The sequence below is a fragment of the Convolutriloba macropyga genome, chromosome 15, assembly GCF_964194025.1.
Source record: "Convolutriloba macropyga chromosome 15, txConMacr16.3, whole genome shotgun sequence".
Taxonomy (NCBI): Eukaryota; Metazoa; Xenacoelomorpha; order Acoela; family Convolutidae; genus Convolutriloba; species Convolutriloba macropyga.
The window spans coordinates 37,212,231-37,237,503 of NC_134482.1; the positions used below are offsets into that span (position 1 = coordinate 37,212,231).

A 25,273-nucleotide genomic window follows, 5' to 3' on the forward strand; every position below is an offset into this window, starting at 1 on the left:
TTTTTAGAATCAATTTTATTATGTTGATGTTGAAGAAGCGATCTGAGAAACAAGATGGGAGATAAACCCCCGGGTTCTGACGTGGCTGACGAGTTTACGAGGGATGATAAACATGACCTCACAATCCAGAGAGATGTAGTTAATTGGATGGGTGAAGTCACTGGGGACAAACTCACAGCATCCGGTTAGCAGAACTTCATCAGTAGTGGGTAAAAGGTGTTTACCATCCAAACACTCAACACTAACGTATATTCGTGCTTGATTGAATACCAACTTATATCCGCTACTACATATACACATTACTCTATATTTCCCATTCTTATTCACTTTAAAACAATCATTTCTTGTCTCACTTAGTGCAATCCAATAGTAACGAGTTAAGCTGGTACCCAGGTCGGGGTGGCCAGACCGAAGTGACCCCTGATCAGACGAGTTTCGAGCGCACACATGTTCCCGGTGCGCTCGAATTACATGGTCTGGAAAAGGCTTCGAGCGCACTTTTGTCTGGACAATGGTCTGGAACTTGCCTGATCAGAGGCCACTTTGTTCTGGGACGGTCTGATCAGAGGTCACTTTGGTCTGGAACGGTCTGACCAGCGGCAGTTTCAAGCGCACACTAGTCTGACCAGAGACCAATTCGAGCGACATTTTTTAAAAGTTTTTTTTGTTTTCTTACTGACTTTAGTTGTCTCGGGTAAGAGACAAGAATAAAACAGCATTCTGATCGGAACTTCATCTGAAAGTCTGATGGGTTTGATCAGAACCAAGGGGTCCAGCTGAAAATAACTGCCGGTCCCCTCAAGAAAAGATATTGAATTAAAGTAGATCAAGACGTTTTTATGCAGAACTGTCTAAGTTCAATTTTTCAGTTAAAAGCATAAAAAAATGGCATACTCAGTAAATTTTTTGATCATTTTTTTTCGATTTACTTTCATTAACAATACTTTCGGGATTGGTTTTTTGTTAGTTGAATTTAAGATTGATAAAATGATATATGAAATGAATATATTATAACGATATTGAGAGATTTGTTCATGTTTAAAATCATTCTCTGATCAGACTATTTCGAACGCACTTTAGTCTGGACAATAGTCTGGAACTCGTCTGGACAATGGTCTGGAACTTGTCTGATCAGGGGTCTTTTCGGTCTGGAACTCACCTGATCAGAGGCGGCTTCGAGCGCACTTCGAGTGCACAATGATCTTCGAGCGCATTCTCGTCTGATCAGAGGTCACTTCGGTCTGGGATGGTCTGATCAGAGGTCCCACTTGTCTGGGACGGTCTGATCAGAGGCGATTTTGAGCGCGACCTCAACCTGGGTAATTAACCGTTATCAGACGGATACTTTGGGTTCTAACCCCACTGACTCCAGTGGACGTCCCTAGATACTAGTGTAACTAGTGATGCCGTGTAAAAAAATCGTAAAAACAGCTCGCAAAAATTGGTGTAACCACTTCGTGGATCTGTGAAGCCACTTCGTGGATAACTTGAACAAAAAACCAGCTTAACTCTACAATTTTATATTAAATTTTATTTTTTTAATATAATCCATAATCCGTAATCCATAATCCCCCCTACCTATATATTCATAATCCATAATCCATAATCCATAATCCAAAAACCATAATCTTATAATCCCTAAAAAATTTGAGAAATATTTAGTTTTTATAGAAATATTTAATTTTTATAGAAAATATAATTATATTTTGTCTTTTTATATAATAAATAATAAAAAGAAGAATAAGAATAAGAATAAGAATAAGAATCAGAATAAGAACAAGAATAAGAACAAGAATAAAAACAAGACTAGGAATAAGAATAAGAATAAGAATAAGAATAAGAATAAGAATCAGAATAAGAATAAGAGTAAGAATAAAAATAAGAATAAGAATAAGAATAAGAATAAAATTAAGAATAAAAATAAGAATAAGAATAAGAATAAGAAAGAGAATAAAAATAAGAATAAGAACAAGAATAAGAATAAAGAATAAAAACAAGAGTAAGAATAATAATAATATAAATAATAATAATAATAAGAATAATCATAATAATAATAATAATAATAACAATAATAATAATAATAATAATAATAATAATAATAATAATAATAATAATAATAATAATAATAATAATAATAATAATAATAATAATAATAATAATAATAATAATAATAATAATAATAATAATAATAACAATAATAATAATAATAATAATAATAATAATAATAATAATAATAATAATAATAATAATAATAATAATAATAATAATAATAATAATACTAATAATAATAATAATAATAATACTAATAATAATAATAATAATAATAATAATAATAATAATAATAATAATAGTAATAATAATGATATTACAAATATTTTATTTATTAAGCACCATCATTATATGTTTCTTAAGAGAAGATCTATTTAAATTAGCATTACATGTAGAACATGAAACTTTTTTTGAACAACAACATTTATATACATTACTGGTTTTATAGAAGCAATCTATTTTCCTTTCAATTTTACATAAACAAAAATTTCTAGTTGTTTTATTATTGGTCATATTTCTTTTTATCTAGATTATCATTTTTATCTGATTTTAATCCTTTCTCTTAACTCTTCTCTTAACTCTTTTTCCATTTCTTCTTTTAATTCTTTTTTAATCTCTTCTTTTATATCTTTTTTAAATCTTTTCTTTATTTTTGTTGAATGAAAGCCACAAGTGCAACCTGTACTGGATCAATGATAGGATCAATGATAGGATCAATGATAGGATCACTGACAGGATCAATGTTAGGATCACTATTAGGATCAATGTTAGGATGAACCGAGTTGCCACTTCGTGGATCAATGTTAGGATCAATGTTAGAATCTCCGAAGGAGTTTGAACCATCAATGATAGGATCAGTGAAATATTATTCTTAGAATTACCCTCTCCTTCAATAAAAACTCCATTGATTGACTTATAGCCACATACACGTTTACTCATTTTATCTTTATGAAATGTTTGATAATGGAAAACTAGATTTGCAGGAGTGCCACATATACATTTACAATTATTCTCTGAACATTTAATAGTCCTTATTTATAATGGGCTAAAACTTTAATTAAATTGTAAGAGTGATCTTTAGACTGGAAACACTCATCTAAGTATTCATAACCCAACTTGTTGAAAGCAACATAGTTACATCTTATATCTAAAATCTGTTCATTCCTCTGAGCTAATTTATCTCTGATATGTTTATCAAGATCATCACTGAATTTTTCATTTTTGTCATATAGATCATATAAATCATCTTTACCTTTTTCAAATTAAAATTTTGGTGATTTTATTTATATATCTTTCGTAAAACATATTTGGCTTGGTTTGGTTTTCTTTTAAGTGTTCTATATCAGTTGAGTCTATGCTTATATCATCATCACTATCCTGGTGAAACATGGATGGAGTCCCATTACCATTATCATTAACATTACCCCAACCATAACTATAACCATCAACCAATGTATTTGTATTACTAAACATAAAAATTGCACTTGCTGCTACAAGACCAGCAGTTCGCCTTGTAGTATCCGGACTCACGTAATTCTATATCATAATAACTGTACTGATAATTGCAATGAAAGTTGATGCACACTTAAACCAAGTAGCTTTATCTACTTCTTTTGTTAAAACATCATTCTGTATTTCAATATTTACTGATGTTAGAAGATTATTAAAATAGCACTTTTAATTATGGGGGTTAATTTTATTTCTATCTGTGGGATTTATGATTAGAGGTCTCATATATGCATTAACATTCTCTATCTCCTCACTTGATGGTTTTTGTTATACTCAGGTCTTTTAAATCTAAGAAACCAACTTTCGAATCAAATATCATAGTTCTATTACTACCAATAAGAAAACAAAGTCGTCATTCTTATTAATTTTAATTATACCATAACGAAGCTGAGAAGCCATTCCAAATGTGATAATATAATGTTTACTATTTAAATCATTAATTTTTTTTGAAAATATGATCACACCCATATGTTATATTAAAATTATTAAATAGATCAGCACCATCATAAGTTGTTATTTAAATAGAATCACATTTCATTCTTGCTGTATTAATTACTTGAGCCGGTTTATGACACATTACAGTCATTTGAATATTATAATGTCTTCCTTCTGTGAAGTAAGAAGCTTTTTTTTAAAGAAGTTATCTTCCATATCTCAAAGAAAAATTAAACTATTTTTGAATTCTGGCATATTTTTTTTTGTGAACATATTTATATCACACATAAGAACGTCCTCATAAATTGTTTTAGTTTCTGGATCGATCCAATCCCTTTCATCTTTGCATACTATAACTATGGACCTCTGGTCATGTTCCACCACAGACCTCTGGTCATGTTTCACCATTTGCTTTTGCTGTTGAACATCATCAATAGAAGGTGCTTGCCAGATATCATAAATTTCATCTAAAACTTTAGCTATAGATTTATCTTTATGATTATGGGTCCTCGACTGTTTTTGGGTGGAAGCCACAGGTGTAACCTGTTCACCATTATAATCTTTTTTTTTTATAAGTATAAGGACTTAATCCTTCAGTTAAAGTTGGTGGTAAATATAGATTTAAACATTGTCTAACAAAATATGTTTTTCCAGTTCCAGTTCCACCAAAAACTTTAGTATGTAATGGTGACTTTTCAAATTCAAATCTCACTAGACTTTTATCTATAAATCCACCAAAATTCTCTTCTAGTTTTGCATATGTACTTGGTATTGAATCCTATGCTATAAAACATAATATAATTATAGAAATAAAAATCATAACTGCACTACCCATCTCCATTTTTAAATAATGATTTTTTATGTGATAAAAATGTTGATCTTAACTTTGATGGATTTAATAATAAATATAACAAAAGCTATGAGTAATATCAAAATAGAAGATATTTGTGGAGATATATGTTTAATACCAATAGAAATAGTGATGTGAGATCAGAAACCAGATAACATCAATGACAACAACTTCAACATACGAATTAATTTACATCCAACTGATGGTAGTAATTGGGTTTTTTTATAAGGAGTGATGGTGGTGATACATATTACTTAGATAGTTTTGGTGTTGAGACTCCACCATTATTCATAGAACAATATGTTGATCTAGGATCAGTTGAGAGAAAACAAGAATACGATGAATTTTATTGTGGTGCTTATTGTTTATATATGACCTATCTTAGTGATAGAAAATTCAGAATAAAAATTGCTCTTTCTAATTAAACAAGTTAAATATCCAGGGATGTATGATGAATGTTTGTAATTAGATTGTAATGTTATGGGTAATAAAGATATTGATAATGTCAATGACAATGACAATGTCAAGGACAAAGATAACGCCAATACCAATGTCAAAGTCAATGACATTGCTAATGACAATATCAAGGGCTTTCACCCAGAACCTATGGCTGATGATAATGATGAATATATCTATCTGAGAAGTGAAAAAAAACCCACCTGATGTGAAACCTGAAGAATATCTGAGAAATGAATACACTAACAATACCTTTTTTAACGGTTAAAGAAAGCCTACAATCATGGTTGAGTGATGAAGATATTATAGTTAATGCTGCATTCCCTGAGAACTTTAGATGTATAGTATCTGCTCCTAGTGACTGAAGTAAGATTTTCTTATTTAAAAGAATTAATTATAAGTAATATATACTTTGCTAAGCTAAACATCATTGGACCTACTGGTGATCAATATTAAGGCAAAGCAATTGAGTTTATTAAAGATGTAAAGAATTTACCCTCTCCTGATCAACTACCAAAAGACTTTAAGGAACTTATGATAATGATGACGTTAAAGCAAAAGAACCAGTTATTAATGAACACTTCTTTAGATATAGACATAATATTGGTAATATGATATATCTTAATCAAAATCTATTCTCATTAGATAGATATAATGTTAGAGAGAATTGTGATCTATTTATTGTATCTGAAGAAAGAGGTAAAGCCCTCACATTTATATATCAAGATTTCTTTAATGATGCTGAACTTGATTATAAAAATTTTACTAAATTATATAATGAAGCACGGAGAGAGCTTTATAACTATTTTGTTATTGATGTATCTGAAAATAGAAAAATTAGTAGTAAATTAAAAATTATTTGGGATCGGAGAGTTTTGTAGTTTATTCGTTTTTATGAGTATTTTTAAGTCTATGGCTAAGTGTAAGTCTATGTCTATGTCTATGACTATTTCTATGGCTAAGTCTATGACTGTGTTTAAAATTTTGTCTATATCTATAAGTATATCTATATCTTTATCTATATATAACTAAAACTATATATATGATTAATACGATTTTTATAGATAGAGATTCAGTCAAATGTAAAGTAAAACTCAACAAATCTCCATTAAAACCAATTGGTCTTCCATGTCCATCTTTAATATGAAATTCAATGTGTTCTCTTCTATTCTTTAATAGATTTTGATATAAGATAATAGCTGGTAGAACATTTATCAAGTAGCCCGGTGGTTCTGTTAGAGTAAAAGTATATAGTATGTCTGTGTTGTTACCATTATCTTTGAGACCAGATATTACATTACAAAGAATGTTAATAGTACTAAAACCCATAATATCAATAATCTTTTGAGATGTATATTTACCTTGTTCATATATTAGTTTTCAAAATCCTAGTAACGGGGCTATTGAGTTTTCTACATCAAAGCTAAGTTCTTCTTGTTTTATTTCCATTTTACAGTTCATTGTATTCTTATCAGTTTCTGTTAGTTTATCATTAGTTTCTTCTTTTTTTAATTTTGCTATTTCGGATAATTCATTTGCCCCCGGTAATATAGTTGAACATAATAAAGGGGTTCCTTTATAATTATAATTAAGAATAGATTTAAGGTTATAGTCAGTGTTTTTGTTAGTGTTAGTGTTAGAATCAGTGTTAGTGTTAGAATTAAAGTTAGAACTATGATTCTGCACCAGTTCTTCACCATCTAAAACCACACTGACAAATAAAAATTGATTATTCCTGCTATTCACAACAAACACCGAGTTATAAACCGATTATCTAATAAAATCCAATTTGTTGAATTAAGTATAGCTTCACTAAAGTTAACCTTTTATGTTGATTTTATCATTTTAAAAAAAAGTGTGTCCTTCATAGTTTTAGGTAGAACTTCATGCATCTTTTGTAGTTCCCATATAAGTTCCCTATAAGTTGTCTGCAATTTTTAACTTACAAAAATGGACTTTGAAATAAGCGGACGGTATATATATACATATATATATATATATATATATATATATATATATATATATATATATATATATATATATATAAAATAACATACACAATAATAAGATAACAAGTAATAAACCAAACAGTATAGCGACAATGAATACGGTTAACAGTAAAATGAATATTTTAATTAGTACAGAAGCGAATTATTTGAATCTTGAATCTTATTTAGAGGTAGAGTTTATGGTTTCAGGTAATGGTGGTGGTATAATAGCTAATAACGCTGACGTTAGATTAGTGAACTATGGTGTAATGGCACTATTTAGTTTTATCAAACTAGGAAAGATTAGCGGTAAAACAATTGAATATATAGATCATTGTTATCCTAATCTATTATTGTGTAAATTACTAACTAGAACTAGTGATGAATATATTAGTGGTTTTTTTAGGGATCGAAGAGATAGAGATAACCAATTAAAAGGTGATCAACAAGCTGCCCTAAGAGGTCATTTGTATATGATGATTAAAATCAAAGATCTATTTGGATTTGTAAATGATTTAGAAAAGATTTTATATGGCATAGGATTTAAGTTAAAACTAAAAAGAAATAGTAATGACAGAGCATTCTTTAGAGTTGATGCAAGAGCTGGTGCAGTAGCTAATGATTGTAATATAGAAATTAGAGATATAGCTTGCTGTGTACCTTGTATTGTTCCTAGTAATGATCAGAGAATAATTATACAGAAAGGATTAAATAATAAGAATAATATAGACTTTAGCTTCTATGAAAGAAAAACTTTTTACAAGAATATACCAGATGCTACTAACTTCTTATTTGATATAGGTGTAGAGAGTGGTTTTGAGATACCCCAATATACTATAGTAAGTTTTGAAAATCATAATGTTGATGATCAAACTAATCATTCTAGTATATTAATAAAGTGGATGTTACTGAATGCTTTTGAAAGATTGGTTGTTTAAACTATCCGAAAGATAGAATGACTGTTAATAATTATAAGGTTGCATATAAAGAGATTGTAAATTTCAATAGAAATTGTAATGGGTTACTAGAAAAAAATAAACCACATGAAAATCATAGAACATTTTAAAGTAATTATAGAATATACATATTCGATGCTAGATGTCAAAGAGATCATATAAGAGCACAAGCAAAAACAACTTGATTTAATATTTGCTCCTGGTGTTGTTGATATTATATGTCATGCATTAGTGTGAATTAGAAGGATCATTAGTGTCAATAATGATGGCTGTAAGATGGTTGATATAGTATCTTAGTTTTAGTTAAAACTCTAATTATATCTAATACTCTAGTTATGTCTATTACTCTAGTTATAGTAATTGATATCGTTATATCCATCACTCTATATATAGTTTTCAATATAGTTAAATCTATTACTCTGGTTATAGTCATTGATATAGTTATATCTTTTACTCTAGTTATAGTCATTGATATAGTTTTGTCTATTACTCTAGTTATATTTATTTCCTTGATGTCTTAACAATACCCATAGCATAAATAATATCCCATTTCTTTTATTCTCTAGAGATAGCCCCTTAGCTTAAAGCTTTGTAATAGTCTTAGTCTTTGCATTTGTCTTAATCTTAGGCTTTTTCTTAGGCTTTACAACAAAACGATTACACTTTTTACATTCCATTATTATTGTATATATATAAACATGAGTCTTCTACAGATATTTGAAACTAATTCATATCGTGTTAGTGGTAGACATTATAGTGGCACTAATAACATAAGAGGTTTTATTATTTCAAAAAATACTAAATGTTTAATTGTACTACTTGTAAAAGAAATAAATCAATGACTGTTAGTGATGCAACAATATAAGCAGAAGGATTAAAAGATTTCTTTAAAAGGGTTGGTTAGTGATGCAACAGTTAACTTTGGAAAGAAGGTTGCTAATCATCCAGTAAGATCATTAGAAATAGCAAGTAAAATAGGAAGTGCAGCTGCAGCTAGAAACCCTAGAACAGTTTTAACAGCCACACTTGATTTAACTAAATTTGCAACTACTGGTGAAGGTGTAAAAGTAGTACAAAAAGGTAGAGGTTTATATTTAGGTACAAAGAAGATGAAGTAATTAAATCAGAGTTTACATATACCTGTCACTCCAACTGATGTCGATGCCGTAGTTGTTACTATTGATGATAATATTATTTCTGTTATCTCAGCTGTGTTAATATAATTCTTATATCTACTTAACTTCTTATCATAGTTTTTAGTTTCAGTTTCATATTAATTTCTAATAACTTTTATAATAATAATATTGTTATTAAAGTTATTAGTAGCCAGGATTTTATCATTTATGTTTTGTTCTGAGAACGAGTTAATATTGTTATTAAGTAAAGAGGCACTGGGTTTATTTTCTTCCATTTCTACATAGTGAAAAATTTTGCTTTATTCATAGTCATAGTCATAGTCATTGTCATAGTCATAATTATATAGTGAAATAACTCTCAATCTCTTTCATATCCTCATGATTAAAGTCTTAGTGCATCTCTAGTCTTGCTTCTTCTTCATTTTCTACGACCTTACTTTCTAATAATACGGCTATTATAAATTGTACTATTGTCTTTTTATTCTTCATTAGAATTTCATCAACAGCAGAATTAGTCTTTTCATTAACTTCTTTAAATTCCCTTAGAACAGTAGTAAACATAACATCTACTTGTATTTTAGTAATAATCTGATTAAAATAATTATCATCATTTTCTTGCTTTAACTGATTATACTTAGAGATAGTATCACTAGCAACTTTATAACAAAAGTTCACAGGATTCGTAACTTCATTTTCAGATTTAATAAAGTCATTAATTAGTTCATCATTAACTTGTATTTTGTTTAGTTGTAAGGTTTTAGTTGTTACTTTATCAGAGTCACTCTTTCTTAGTTCAGTTGTGTTTAAAATAAATTATCGATTTTATTAGAAGAGGGTAGTAATTTGTTATCACAATACTCTTTATTAACAACATGTTTTTAATCTATGGGATGTCATACATTTGTAATTTTATAGGTATCCTTCATTTCAATACATCACTATCTTCTAGGAATAATTGACCGGACTTACTTGCTGATAGATTGTTTTTTGTTGCTGATCTGAGAAGCAGGTTCCCTGATTGATTTTTAGCCTGGTCAAACCTATTTCTTGACATCTTTGTATTTGTTTGCCGAAAAAATTAAATCTGCAAAGCAGGTTCACTGATCTATATCGTAGCTGACATCGTAGCTTGCTGGCTGATAACAAGAGGTCAATATTTAATGATTCTGAAACATTATTATTAGATTCAAACTGAAATTCGGATTTTTTTATTTCCTGTTCATAGTATTTACTTTCTATTATCTAATGTTTAATATCTTCTGTTTTATATTTTGGTGGTTGGGTTCTCAGAACTTCATTAATTTTAAATAATTCTCTATTCCAGTTAGAATCGCAGCCTTTATAGAAAATGTTGCGTTTGCCAGCATTTTTGACACAATCACCGACTTTATGTTTAGATTTAATCTTATTAGAAGTAGATATGATATATATTAATTTTTCAGGATTATTAGAAGCATCAAGAGGTGTCATATTATTTGTTGAATGAATGTTATTGTTATAGGTTATTACTGCATCATTTAATAAATTTACCCAATTACCATCTCCATTGATGAACATTGGTTTATTATTTTGTGTAATAGTGTTCTATTAAATCTCTCTATAAACACAGCCTTTAAATCACTGTAAGTAGGAAATAGTTCTGTTTCATATTTTTTAAGTAAGGATTTAAATGTTTTATTGAAAACTCACTACCTCGATCTACCCATAACTTTTCAGGTTTTCTATCTTCACCTGATACTGTTTTAAAACCATTAGTTATAGAAACACCGGATTAAATCTTTAGAGATATAGCCCAAACACATTTTGTGAACATATCTATAACCGTTAATATAAACTTATAATTTTTTTTGTTTTTACTTGGAGATGATTTGTCTATCAAATCACCTTACCATGTTTCATCTTTATATAATGGTATTATTCTTTCTCTTCAAAACTTTTTATTTGGGGCTAAATACTTCTTTAACTATTGGTTGTTGTTTAGTTTTAGTTGTGCCTTGTTGTCTCATTATGGACGTGGTTATAGCTTTGCTTATCTGCGAAGCAGTTTCACTGATTGATGGCTTCACCTTTCTGTTTTGCAGGGACTCCGTTCATTTACCATAATTAAAAACAAATTTTATGGTTGTTCTTGACAAATTTTATTCATAAATAAAAGTTTTTTAGATATATTTAACATCTAAACCATCATGGCCAGCCTTTGTTTCTAGTATTACTAATTCTAATCTTTTTAGAAGAGAACCCGCTTTGCAAATTAAACTATTAGGGTTCACTTTGCTAAGACCACTAGCTTATATGTGTTTATCAGTCTCGTATTCAGTTTCTTCCTCTTCTTCTTCTTCTACAGCCTGTTTTTCTTAATAACTAGTATCAATTTGGTATATTTTATCTTCGCTAGTGGAAAACACTATTTGTGGTGCAATCTCTGAAGTGGGTTCATACTAGCTAAAAATTTTTTAATAAGTTTTGATCTATTATTTTTAGTATCTCCTCTTTGTTTGTAATTGATATCCCTTAGAATTTGTTCTACTTTTCTTTCAACACCCCTTACATCTCTTTCGGTTATATCTTTTCTAGTAAAAAACATAGCAAACCCCGTAGAAAAATCATAGATTTTACTTTTTATTTTTTTACCATCAGCTAGTAGAGATACATCTACACCATTTATTTTAAAATTGTTTGAATTTGGATCAACTGATATTAATTCGAATTGTTTATTTGTTTTTTTACCAAATAATATTAAAATATCAATCATATCATTGTCTATTTCAAATGCCTCTCCTCGATCGTATTTTAGTGTTACAGGTGGATCAGGTGTGGGTGATAAGAGGGCACCTCGTTCATCAAGAAAACTGCTTTGTCGTTGATACCGCACACTCTTTGAAGCATTAGTACTAATGTCTAATGCTGCTAATGTTTCGTTTTAAAGAGCTTGCCTTGTTTTTTCTAGCATTTAAAGTTTTAGTTAAAGGATCAAACAACTCTTCTCTTTCGCCAAAAAATTCCTGATGTCTTGATTTGTCTGCCAATCTATTTCTACTGTTTTGTTTTTCTAGATTCCTCGATTCTATAAGTTTATCTAGCTTTGTCATTTTTAAAAAACAAAGTTAATTTGTTATATAGTTTAATAGCAGCAAGTATTAACTTTCTATCATAATTAATAGTTAATTCTTTAATATTGTTTATTTTTAGCTGTTTATTTACTGATTGCTTCAGTTCTACTAATTTTTCCAAAGGTGTAGCAATAATTTTATTTATTAAACCTCCTTTGAATAGATATAAATTTTGATCATAAGGATAGCTTTTAAAATTATTTACAAAGAATTTTTTTATCGTCCTGGTCACTTTGACTTCTTTTACTAGTTTAAATAGTAGCCATTTTATCTCCGATTTAGTATCTTACATCCTTCTACAGTTTTTTATTTGTCATACATTAATGCATTATAACACACTTATTGCTTACCATTTTTTTCTTTCTTTAATCCTTTTTCTTTAGATGTTCCATTCTTGAAACTATAAGTCTTTGGTTTTAGGACTATGAACCCTTCTATGATTTTACTTCCAAATTCATGTTTAAATTTACCTGGTACTTTGTTATTAGTTTTAATTGGTATATCTAAATTACTTAAGTCCATGTGTTCTTCAAGGATACTAACTTCAGTAAAATTTAATACAAAACTATCAGTATCCGTTTATTGTAATATTAGATTTTTAAGATATGATTGCAATACATTATAAAAGATATCATACATGTGGAGTTTACTGAGTTCTAATACAGTTGAGCCTAATAATATTGTTTTATCATATTTTATCTCCTTCGTAAAATATTATGTTAGAGCATTAATATCATATCTAATTACATCTTTACATGTCGGTTTACTAACAGCTCTAAGTTATTCATAATCATCTGTTTAATCTTAGCTTCTAAATACTTTAATGAATTTTCACAAATTTACCAAATAAAGAATTATTCATTAATTTAAATATATCTTTCTCAGTCTCAGTTTTAATATTTAAGTTCAGTTTAAGCCTCAGTTTTAACTTTAGTAATATTAATACCCATCTTAACAACAAACTTCAACATTCTATAGTGTTTTGGATATTCATACTTATCATTTTGATCTAATATTGACTTCTCACTTTTAAAGAACTTGAAGGTCGTTTTTTATAACCTAATTCATCATTCTCTGCTTTTCTTCTAAGAGGGAGTAGTGGGAAGTTAAAAGTTCTATCTTTACATTCATTTGTATATTATAAATCACAGATAAACCAATAGCCATAATCACTATCAACTGGAATATTTAATGTAATCTGAAACACGGTTTACTCTTCATCTAAAGATGCCGTAATATACTCAAAGTCTTTTTATGGTAGTTTTTGCAATAATGCATAACCATAATTTATTGGCGTCAATATATCATATTTGCCTTCTGTTATGACCATGAATTTGACTTCGACTATGGGACCTTGTCCATCCATATTACAATTAACATATCTATCACCCATAACAACACATATACCAACTTTTATAGCACTAATGAAATCTTTTAGCTTTTTTTCATCTTGTATTGCATCTAATTCAACCTAACTTAGTTTTAGGAAACAATCAAAATTATGACCAGATAGACTAATAATATGCAGAAGCTTGAGTTCTTGTGTCTATGTTTAACTTAACAAATAGATTGATACAGTGTTCTAATATTATAACATCATTCTCCATATGCCCTAAAGTTAAGTCTCTGCCTGTTTTCTTGATTTAACTTCTGTTAAACTCATCAACTTCGGATTGGAATTTTAACTTATTTGTTAGTGACTTATTCTAAAGTCTTCTTTTGATAGATTACCTAATATATTATTATAGCTGTTTTCATCTTTAAAGTAATCATAAGGATGTAATGTTTTGCTTTTAATTTATACTGGGGGTTTTATCAAGAGACATTGTCATAAAATTGTAACTATCTAAAAGCTTTATTATACCTATTCTAAACATTCTAGCTTTACCATTAGTTCTATGTAAAACATGTTTTCTTCTCTTACCATTATTCTGTTTAAATATCACATTAAACAAAAGACTGAAGTCATAATTTTTACCAATATGCAATATAAGAGGAATGAAGTTTTGTTATCTACAGTTTATATTACAAATATTACATGCAGGACCTCTATATGACAGTGGCCTCTAACTTCAATCACATACGTTTTACTACATAGTTGACAAGTGTTATTGGCTTCATGATTTAACTTATCTTCTTTATTAAATATCATTGTTTTATTTAACTTAACACTATGCTTTGCCTCTTTTTTTAATAGATGTTTAACATAATTTTTAATAGAGCTCAGACCAAAAAATGGTTCGTAGGTCATCGACCATGTTTCACTATAATTACCATTGAAACTAAAACCTATACCACTAGGAACATGGTAAGATATTTCACATGTATTATCACCGTCCATATCTTTTTAATAACACCGTCCATACAACATTCAATATCACTATAGATAACATTCTTCACTTCTTGTTGTTTATGACGGGTTTTTAATTTGACTTGTTTTAATTTAGGGAATTTGATATTTGGTTTGAGTTTTATACCGCATTCATGAGCATCATTTTTATGTTGAGAGTCAAACCAATAAGTACAATTATCACAAAACTAAAACTCCGCATGTTTAGTATTAGGTCTTTCTAATAATACTTCCATGTTCTTAATTAAAGCACAGTGTTCATCCCAGACTAGTATTCTTAAATTCCCACAACCTTTGACGAAGTTTGAGTTTTTCTCTAGTCGTTCTACTTTGGCATCGTTAGGCTGATGGTGAAATATGGCCGAAGGCCGGTAAAACCATATACTTATGTTGTATTTGTTCTGCATTCTTGTTAAATAATTATATATATATATATATATATATATATATATATATAAATAAATAAATATATTCATTATCCCCCCAGACTCCAATTAGAATAATAATTTATAACTTTTTTCCCTAGTTGAGTGATCAGTTACAGGATATAACGCCGCTGTAATACATAGACGAAGACAGTTAAATTTATCACTTCTAATATTTAATACTGCTTTTGTTCTACTTCTTCAACCGGGTGGTGGTTCAGTAAAAGATCCTAGTGATGGTTTAGTTTCTTTCTACATTTAATTGTATATCTGTTACACCAGTAAACTCTTAATCATAACCATAACCTTCACACGTTTCTCCAGAATAATTAAGCCGTTGATTTAGATCTAGTCGATGATCTTTAGTCATATACTCTTTTGTTCTAAAGTTTGTATTAATAGTTTTTTGGGGGACCAGGGGCGGGGCCTGTTCCTCCTCAGACGCTCTCTTCTTATATAAACAATTAACAGTAACTTTACAATTAAATGAGTTATTTGGCGCGGATTCATCTAATTTAAAATCTACTTGTTCATTGATATTTTTGATAAGTTCATTATTAGATTTAGTAATATTTAGCTGTTGATGATTAAAAATTGATTTGATATCATAATCACTAGCTTAGACTCTGTTCTCTCTCTGGTGTTTACTCATATGATTTTTTCGGGCAATATCCTTTTTAAACTTTTCACAACAGATCCTACATAATAGTAACATTTTGGGCTTGGTTTCAGTTTGAGATTGAGGTTGAGTTTGACTTTGAGTTTTGGGATTGGTTTTAGTTTTGGGATTTGGGGGAGAATGTATTCATCTTGATCTGAACCATACACCATTTCCATAGTTTCATCTTTCACCTCATCTTCATACTCCTTTCATGCTCTATTTAAGTTATCATCACTTAAATTTTGTTTGACAAATTGTTTCCTTGTTTCACAGGCCATATCACAAATCTAACAAAAGTTTGCGTTTTTTACCTTAGACATCTTTTTTAAGGACAAAAATTCATTTTTGAAAATATAAAAATTAAAATGTCTACATCTGTAAAATGTGATAGTTGTAAAGGTAAATCATTGAAAAAATGTTGTTATAAATATTCAGATAGTTTATTTAAAAGTTATATCTGTAAAAGTTACTTTAAGAATAGAAATTATATTAATCATGTGAATATGAATTCTAATGATCCAAATCTATATATAACTTGTATAATGTGTAATGTAAATTGACATAACAGTGGATTTAGATTTAAATGTTTTAGGTGTAGATTGTGTTTTTATCTACATAGATATAGATATACCCATACCAAAAACAGATTTTAGGGATATACTGAAAGATTTATTTTGAAAGTGTGGAGTTAAGCTGGGAGTTAAGCTTTTGTTCAAGTTATTTTCGCAAGTTGGTTTTACGTGCTTTTTACACGGTCTCACTAGTTACATTAGTATTTGGGGACGTCCACTGGAGTCAGTGGGGATAGAACCCAAACTATCCGTCTGATAACGGTTAATGACCAGCTTAACTCTTTACTAGTTGATTGCACTAAGTGAGACAAGAAATGATCGTTTTAAAATGAATCAAATTGGGAAAAATAGTTATGTGTATATGAAGTAGTGGGTATAAGTTGATATTCAATCAAGCACCATTACACGTTAGTGTTGAGTGCTTGATTGAATATGTATTTGTAGTAGTGGACAAAAGGTGTTCACCAATCAAGCACGATTACGAGTTAGCGTTGAGTGTTTGGTTGTTAAACACCTTTTATCTACTACTTTCATCCAGTAAAACGGAAAAATTGAATATATGGATATGGTCATGGTGATTGACATCAACTTGATCAAATTCAAAAAAATGCACTTGAAATCTGTTTAAATTTGGGCGAAATTCAAAAAAATGTTACACATGGAGGCTCGCTAATGAGTGTGATCACATAATGTTCCGATCCCGCTCAACTACGTTATTGGCACAATGGTCCGCCAATTGAAACAGAGATAGACTACCTTCAATGTCAAATTAGCTAAAATTTTGATATTCAAAATTTGATGAAATTTGGAAAGAAAAAAGACGCGATTAAAAAAGGGTTAAAGTCACTGAGATCAAACTTACTTTAATCACTGGAATGAACACTAAAATGACGGATGTGAAATCAAAACCACTACCACTTTGTCCAGTAGAAGAGAAAAGATTTCATTTAATTTACAAATAATTTTAATAATATTAACCTCTCAACATTTATTGCCTTTTCGAACAAAATTCTAAACAGCAATGTTTTTAGGTGACAACTTTTTTATTATAATGCTTGTGTTCTGCTTAATTTACACTAGATTTTAAATTCGCAGTTTATATTGTTTAGTAGGCATAGAAGTTAAAAAGTTGAACTCTAGGCTGTGTTAAATAAAATTTGTCAATGCTCAAACTTAAATAGAGGTCACCCAAGGCAAATATAATGTACGACGGAAAGGAAAAAAACACCACTAGAAGACCAAAATTACCGTCCTACTGAAAATTCCGGCTGCGGAAGGAAACCCCCACTTCGTTTTAGATAGGAAATAAACCCCCACAGAAATAAACCCCCACGGAAATAAGCCCCCACGGAAATAAACCCCCACTTTATTATTAAAGAGCTGTGCATTTAGCGCGTTTGGTCATGCCTCGCGGGCCATGGCCATGCCTCAGCGACCCGTGGGACTTGATATGAAAACATCACAACCCAACAAATTTTGACTACCGAAATTCAGTTTTAAAATGGGGGTTTATTTCCGTGGGGGTTTATTTCTGTGGGTTTTTTTTTCTGTGGGGGTTTATTTCCTATCTAAAGTTAGGTGGTTTTTTTTCCGTGGGGGTTTATTTCCTGACCTTGAAAATTCATAAAGTTGAAAAAATTGCTGTTATTAAAACAGTCAACCCGGTTCGAGGTGTCACCGCTAAAAATCGCTAAAATATATAGAGTTTGCGGTGATTTTGAGTAAAGTGTAAGATTTGCGTTCAATGCGAGGAATGCGGTGAAAAAAACTTTCAAGCAGTCAAAAATTTTTTCTCACCGCTTAAGCGGTGAAAGAAATTTTTTCACCGCCACCAGCAGAATGCTGTGGAAAATAATTTTTCAGCGCTACCAGCAGAATGCGGTGAAAAAAAAATTTCACCGCTATCAGCAGATTGCGGTGAAAAAAATTTTCACCGCTAAAATCGCAAATCTTACAAACATTCACCGATAATTTCAACGTTTATCTTAAATTTACAGGAATTATCACAAAATTGCAGATGGCGCAGTGAACTAACAAGTTGATGACATGCAGGATGTGAGAGGTTCGAACCCGTGTATGGCAGTTTCTTTTTTGTAAGAAATACGGTGAATGCGGTGAAAAAAATTTTTACCGCTAAAAGCGCTAAAGTTCACCGCATTCAACGTTAAAAGATGCGGGCGCTTTGCGATGAAAAACAAGTTTTTTTCACCGCTATTCACCGCTAATCTTACATTATTTTTGGACCAAACCTCGACCCGGGAACCACTTCCTACCAATTAAACTTAGAAAATGCAACTACTAATTCAATTTTTTTTACTAAGCGGGAACATGACGAAACCAACACCATTACATTTAATTAACAGCGTAATCCGGAAAAACTGAGATTCCAAAAAATAAACAAATTGTTGAAGAAACAGTTTTACGGTCAGTGAAATTAGAAATTAATAACAAATTGGACCTTCTAATAACGTTGAAATTTTTGTCAAATCGATGATCAGTCGTAATATTATTGTCGTAAGGTTAATGGAGTATCACCAAAAGTCCCTACTCACTGAAGTAGGAATCAAAATGGAAAGCCAACTAAAGATCTAAAAAAAACTTGCTATGGGCGCATGCATTTCTGAAGGAAGCAGCACGTAGGACTTCTTTTCAATAAAAATGAATTTAGGTAAGTTTCGAATTTCGACGAAATAATTGTGAAATAAAACATACTACCTCAGCACAAAAAACAGTAGTACACACTAAATAAAGTTAAGGTATCACTACCTTAAAAAACATCCCAAATCACCTTAACTGTTAAGGTAGATTTGCCTTTCCTTAACTCACCTTAACTACCCTTACTTTACCAGAACTTTACCTGAAAAGTTAAGACCTCACTACCTTAACGTAATAAAGTTAAGGTAATTTTACATTAACAGAGTTAACGTAAATTTTTACCTTAACTCGAGTTAGGGTAAAAATTAGGTAAACTTTACCTTAACTTTACCTTTATCAACGGTTTACCTTAACTCCGTTAATGTAAAAATACCTTAACTTTATTTAGTGTGTACAGGCCGAAATTCTGTCAGAGATACAAAATAAAAAAAATCATACTTATGCTTTCTCAGAGAGCTAATCAGATTGTAACTAAACTTCCTTTACAAGCGATAAGAAAGTAGAAACAAGACAAACAAATTCAAAACTCAGAAATATCCTTTTATATTACTCAAATCAAAAAGCGCGGATCGCAAGTCTACGACAAGAGACCAACCGAAAACAATTACAGCTTCACATATGCTTCACTTGTTACCTATGGAGATTTCTTTAAACAATGATGTCAAAGGACAAGACGGCATAAACGGTCATAGTTAACTTGTATTCTTTTTTTAAAACGGTAAAAACGGTTGTCACCGTAAAAAAACTTCTAGCTAAAAACTAACTGTTAGTACTGTATTATTACAAAACTATAACAGTCAATGAGAGTTTTCAAAATTCAATTTGTCAGAAAATAACATTCATTGAAGAATTTTGAAAAATTGTTTCTTAAATGAAAACAAATAGTTTCAAAGTAATCCGTATCAAAAACTATTTACCAAAAACAATTTATAAATACATTTTGCCCTAGTCAGAACTTTGTTATCACTGTCGGTATTGACGTTTAGTAACAAAAAAACAAACGACAGCATAAACTGAAATTTTTTTATTTTTTTTATTGAAAACACAGAGTATCAAGGTCAAAAACATCATTAGTTGCGCACATTTAAATTCAGAAAACAGTTTGCTATACAATTATAAAGCTCTTGCATATAGCATTCTTTGTCGGACATTAACAAGAAAAAAAATCTGAAACAAGTCGAATGGAAAAACAAGCAGGAAAAAATGCTCTGAAGACATGAGAATCTAAATAGTAATCCGCACCTCTTTAATTCTTTAGACATGATGAGACAGACCACTGATAGCCAAGACATCACCTGGCTACTAAAACACAGAATTGTTGAAAGTTGTAACATAGTTGAGCAAAAATTAACCGAAAAAAGTTAAATCTTAAGATTAACTTATTTTTAATCTTAAACATTGACCGAAAGTTGCCACAATTGTTAACAGCATCACAGCGTAAAGTGAAATGCTCACATGATTTTCACCGTCAATTACTCTTTTACACAGACAGAAATTTTAAAAGTTCCCTTCTTTTATACGGTTGACTATGGTATTGTGATGATGCGTGGATAACTCTCTACAACAAATGTTTCGATCGGCCAAGTTGTTTGAACAAAAAAAAAAAACAGTCAGTCATAGCCCGTACCTTGCTTGCAGCAAAAATCAGCGCTGAATCATTGAAAATTGCAGTCTGTTTTTTTTGGCTTACCATTACTATGTTCATGTCACTTTTGGGAAATTACAGATAAAATTTCATAGTAAATCCTACGAGCATGAAAAAGTTTTACTGTTGACTCTATTTGCAGGGGTGGAGTTGAAACAATTTGCCTCTACTACAACAATTCGGACTCCATTAACTGAAAATATTACTTTCACGGTCTTAAAGGTATTGTTAATCATATCTGATTAAAACGTGTTTTTCTGATTTAAAGGATTTTAAAAACTTCCAATAAATTTATAGATGCTTTAATTGACGAAAATTAACCCCCGAGTAACAGCATTAACTGAAATTGTTCAAAAACAGTCTTTGGTAGGCTAGCATGATGTGCAACAAAGTTCTTAGATCTTTTAATGAGATTCAAACTCTAACGTTGAGAACTAGTAAAAACCTAGTTAATTAACTAAATCTTTCAAGAGTTATGATAATGATGAACTTTCCGTCGACTTTCGTCATTTTAAAACGTGCTCGATTCGTGTTTTAATTAAGCTTACGTGACTCTGCAGAAGTCACGTGACTCTGCATAAAATCGATAAACTTCAGAAGTTCTAACAGGCGGTTACAATGAAAGTCAACTTCTGGCTATGTATATAGCAACTTCTGCATTGCATTTTAGTTTTTGGCACTGTATACTTTTGGTGTATTGTAACATGCACATGAGTGTTTTTAACATGTAGTAGAAGTGTTTTTTATTGTCAGTGACAGGAGGCTTCCTCTGCCATTCATCGGAACAATCAGTGAGGGTTAATTTCAGGTTCACACCAATTGCAGGAAGCACTCAAGGATGGCGTCTACCTTTGCCTGCTCATCAACTGCTTGTTTCCTGGCACCGTCAGAAAGGTAGTCCTCACATTTCAGCAGCCCGGGTTGAGGAGTCACCGCTAAAAATAGCTAAAAGATGTAAAATTTGCGGTGAATTTCATCGAAAAGTGTAATATTTGCGGTCAATGCGATGAATGCTGTGAAGAAAAACTTTTAACTGCATTCTGTTGGTAGCTCTGAATTTTTTTCACCGCATTCTGCTGGTAGCGGTGGAAAGTTTCCTTTCACCGCTTAAGAGGCGAAAAAAATTCGCCGCTACCAACAGAATGCGATAAAAAAAATTTTCAGCGCTACCAGGATGCGGTGAAAAATTTCACCGCTAAAATTGTAAATCATACAAAATTCAGCGCCACTCTTACCAAAAACCACCGCTATCAATGCATTCAACAAGATCCGGGAGCTTTGCGGTGAAAAAAGTTTTCTTTTTTCGCCGCTATTCAACGTTAGCCTTAAATTAGTTTTTGACCAAACCTCGACCCAGGAACGCGAGTTTATCATATCTCAAAACAATAAATAAGGATTAGGTCAGCATTTCGGTCCCATTTATCTCGTAGATGTTTTTGGACCCAGGTTTAGGCCTCTACCATTAAGAAGATTCATAAACAAACTCTAATAGGAAGGTCGAAAAACTACTAAATTTTAAATCGAGGACTACCTAAACTCGAGGAAAAGTATATTCTTGAGCATTTTTGATCAAGTATGGTTTTTTAGTGCGTAGTTAAATAACATTAAATTAAGAACAATTTATCCGTCGGGGGCGGAGCTACAGTCTTTTCAAAAGTCTGCTGTTGTTGCGAAGCTGATATTGTTTTAATTTTGTTTCTGCATAGATATGGTAAAACAGAGACTAAATTACCACATAACTTGACTGATTAAATGAGGGTCAAGTATTTGTAATAGTCTCTTCCTCATTAGCCATTATAAATTGTGGCATTTCCGATTGGTGTTCTATCCCAAATTTAAGAAAGACTGATTCTTTAAAACAGAATAATGATATAATATTAGTTCTTAAGAAGTTCAACAGATGAATGAGCATACACGCTAACTAAGGATTAGTAAGTAATATAATTTTACGAAAAAATGTTGACGTAAAAGTCCAGAATTGTGATAAGACATTCCGTCAACTCGTTATTAAACCTTAGCTCGACCCAACCTTCGTATTTACTTCAGTATAATAATTCAGGTCGAAATCAAGTAGAGTCCATCATGATAAAATTGAATCAAGTCGAGCATGAAATTTGAGAAAAAAGTTCAGTTTGAAACTTTTGAGTCCAGATGTTCGCCAAAGTTGAGCTAAAAACAACCCACAAGCTATTCAATTCGAGCACATTTTTTTCTTGTCCATTATTGCCATTATTGGTCGCTCTTGGTCTTTTCATGTGCCATGTTCTGAGACTGTGATCAACGCAGCGGCTATGGTGCTTTGAAACTACTCACCCTAGTTCAAAACTAATGCCAAATTTGCAAACATTTGCCAATTTTTGCTCGATAGGACCAAATTTGTCAAAAATTGCAAATAATCTCTTCAGAGGGTTAAATTTGCAAAATTTTGCCAAATAACGTTAATTTTGCAAAAATTTGCAAACGATCGGCTGGGTTCGTTCCGGTCGAGCGCTGTTTAATTTAGCAAAATGGGTTGCTTTCCTAACCATTTCTCAGAGATGGCTGAATTCAATTAAGAAATGTTTAAAGAACACCCTGTAAACGATATGTGTGGTCAAATAACCATTCAAGGCCAACTACTAACGATTAGGGACAAAAAATTCAGACCTGTTTGCAAATATCTGTAAAATTAATGCAATATTTTACAAAATTTGCAAAATTCTAATAAATACTTTCAAATTTCACATATAGCTTAAACTAGGGCAAGAAAAATATTTTTCATTGCGCAAAATTGACACAAAAGTCTTACGCTCGGTACAAATAAATCTGCCCAATGTACGCACCAATTTTGCAACTTACGCAGGCCAATTTTCAAGTACGCAAGCAGCGTTCTGTCCCGCGTATCAGGATAAAAATTCACCGCATTATTTGGAAGTATAATCGACAAAATATAACTTAAGCAAGCAATTTGATATTGCCTTATCGCAATTGGACATCGAGAAAAACCACCTTCTAAAATACAAAAGCATTCCCAGGTTGAGGTCCCAGACGGAAGCAAGTATGTCCAGACCGAAGACGAACGCACGAGGGGGGCGTCGTGCGTTCAAAATTACATAGTCTGGAAACATCAAAAAATGCACGAAAGTCTGAACATGAACGCACGAAAGTCTGTCGAACGCACGAAAGTCTGGACATGAACGCACGAAAGTCTGAACATGAACGCACGAAAGTCTGTCGAACGCACGAAAGTCTGGACATGAACGCACGAAAGTCTGGACATGAACGCACGAATTTTAGTGCGTTCATGATCAGACTGTCGTACGAGAGTCTGGACATGAACGCACGAATTTTTGTGCGTTCATGATCAGACTCTCGTACGAGAGTCTGATCATGAACGCACAAAAATTCGTGCGTTCATGTCCAGACTAAAAAACTAACCTTATGCTTGTAGACGCCCATTGAAGATGAAGATGCCAGGGTTCCATGAGTCCACAAATCCACATATAAAGTCTTTTTTACGTGAGGTACATGAACATCTTTATACTAATAGTAGACATCCTTTTTTGCTGGCGTGAGCAAAATTCTAGGTGTCTATCTATCAGTATTAAGAATAAAATAAACCTCTAATAAGACTTTTTTTTGATCAGACTTTTTTTTGATAAGACATTTTTTTGACACTCATTCAAGAAAGCTGAAAGCAACATAAACATATATCATACATCATAAACACACATCATAGACTCAAACCAGAAGACCGAAGCGAGACAACGCGAGAGACGAGCGAGAGAACGCGAGACGAGCGAGAGACGAGCGAGAGAACGCGAGACGAGCGACAGACGAGCGAGAGAACGCGAGACACGAGCGAGAGACGAACGAGAGACGAAAACAGGGGCGAGAGATCGAGGGGAGAGGAGAGGGAGAGCACCGAAAAATCTTGACGCCCGAAAGGCGTCCCACCCATTTTTAACTCTATATTTTTGATTATTTTCTTAAAAAAAACCGTACGCGAAACTAACCTTTTTCCAGGGCAAAATATAGCAAAAATTCTTTATGTGCTAGACTCTAACTACACATGGGATACCCCATACCAAGTTTGGTTAGGTTTGGACAACTCCTTGACCCGATCAAAAAGACCTGTTTTTAAAATTCGTTATTTGCGAAATTCGCAAATTTCCGTATGAACAACTAACTTTTTTCCTAGGCAAGCTATAGCAAAATTTTTTTCTGTGCTAGACTCTAACTACAAATGGGATACCCCATACCAAGTTTGGTTAGATTTGGACAACTCCTTGACCCGATCAAAAAGACCTATTTTTAAAATTCGTTATTTGCGAAATTCGCAAATTGCCGTATGAAAAACTAACTTTTTTCCTAGGCAAGCTATAGCAGAAATTCTTTTCGTTGTAGATTCTATATACACTTGGGATACTCCATACCGAGTTTCGTTCGATTTGGACAACTCCTCGACCTGACGAAATAGACCTATTTTTAAAATTC

The 25,273-nt window shown here is 31.3% G+C and overlaps 1 protein-coding gene across 1 annotated transcript in view; it reads left to right on the forward strand.

The window, feature by feature from the left end:
- The first annotated feature begins 13 nt into the window (after window positions 1–13).
- The window catches only part of LOC142354382 (myophilin-like), an 86,748-nt gene continuing 61,488 nt past the window's right edge, over window positions 14–25,273 (forward strand). The window contains exons 1-2 of the mRNA XM_075406661.1: window positions 14–184; window positions 21,606–21,691. Of these exons, the coding sequence (XP_075262776.1) occupies window positions 55–184; window positions 21,606–21,691 (216 nt within the window). The 5' untranslated portion in view covers window positions 14–54. The remainder of the gene's footprint in view (window positions 185–21,605; window positions 21,692–25,273) is intronic.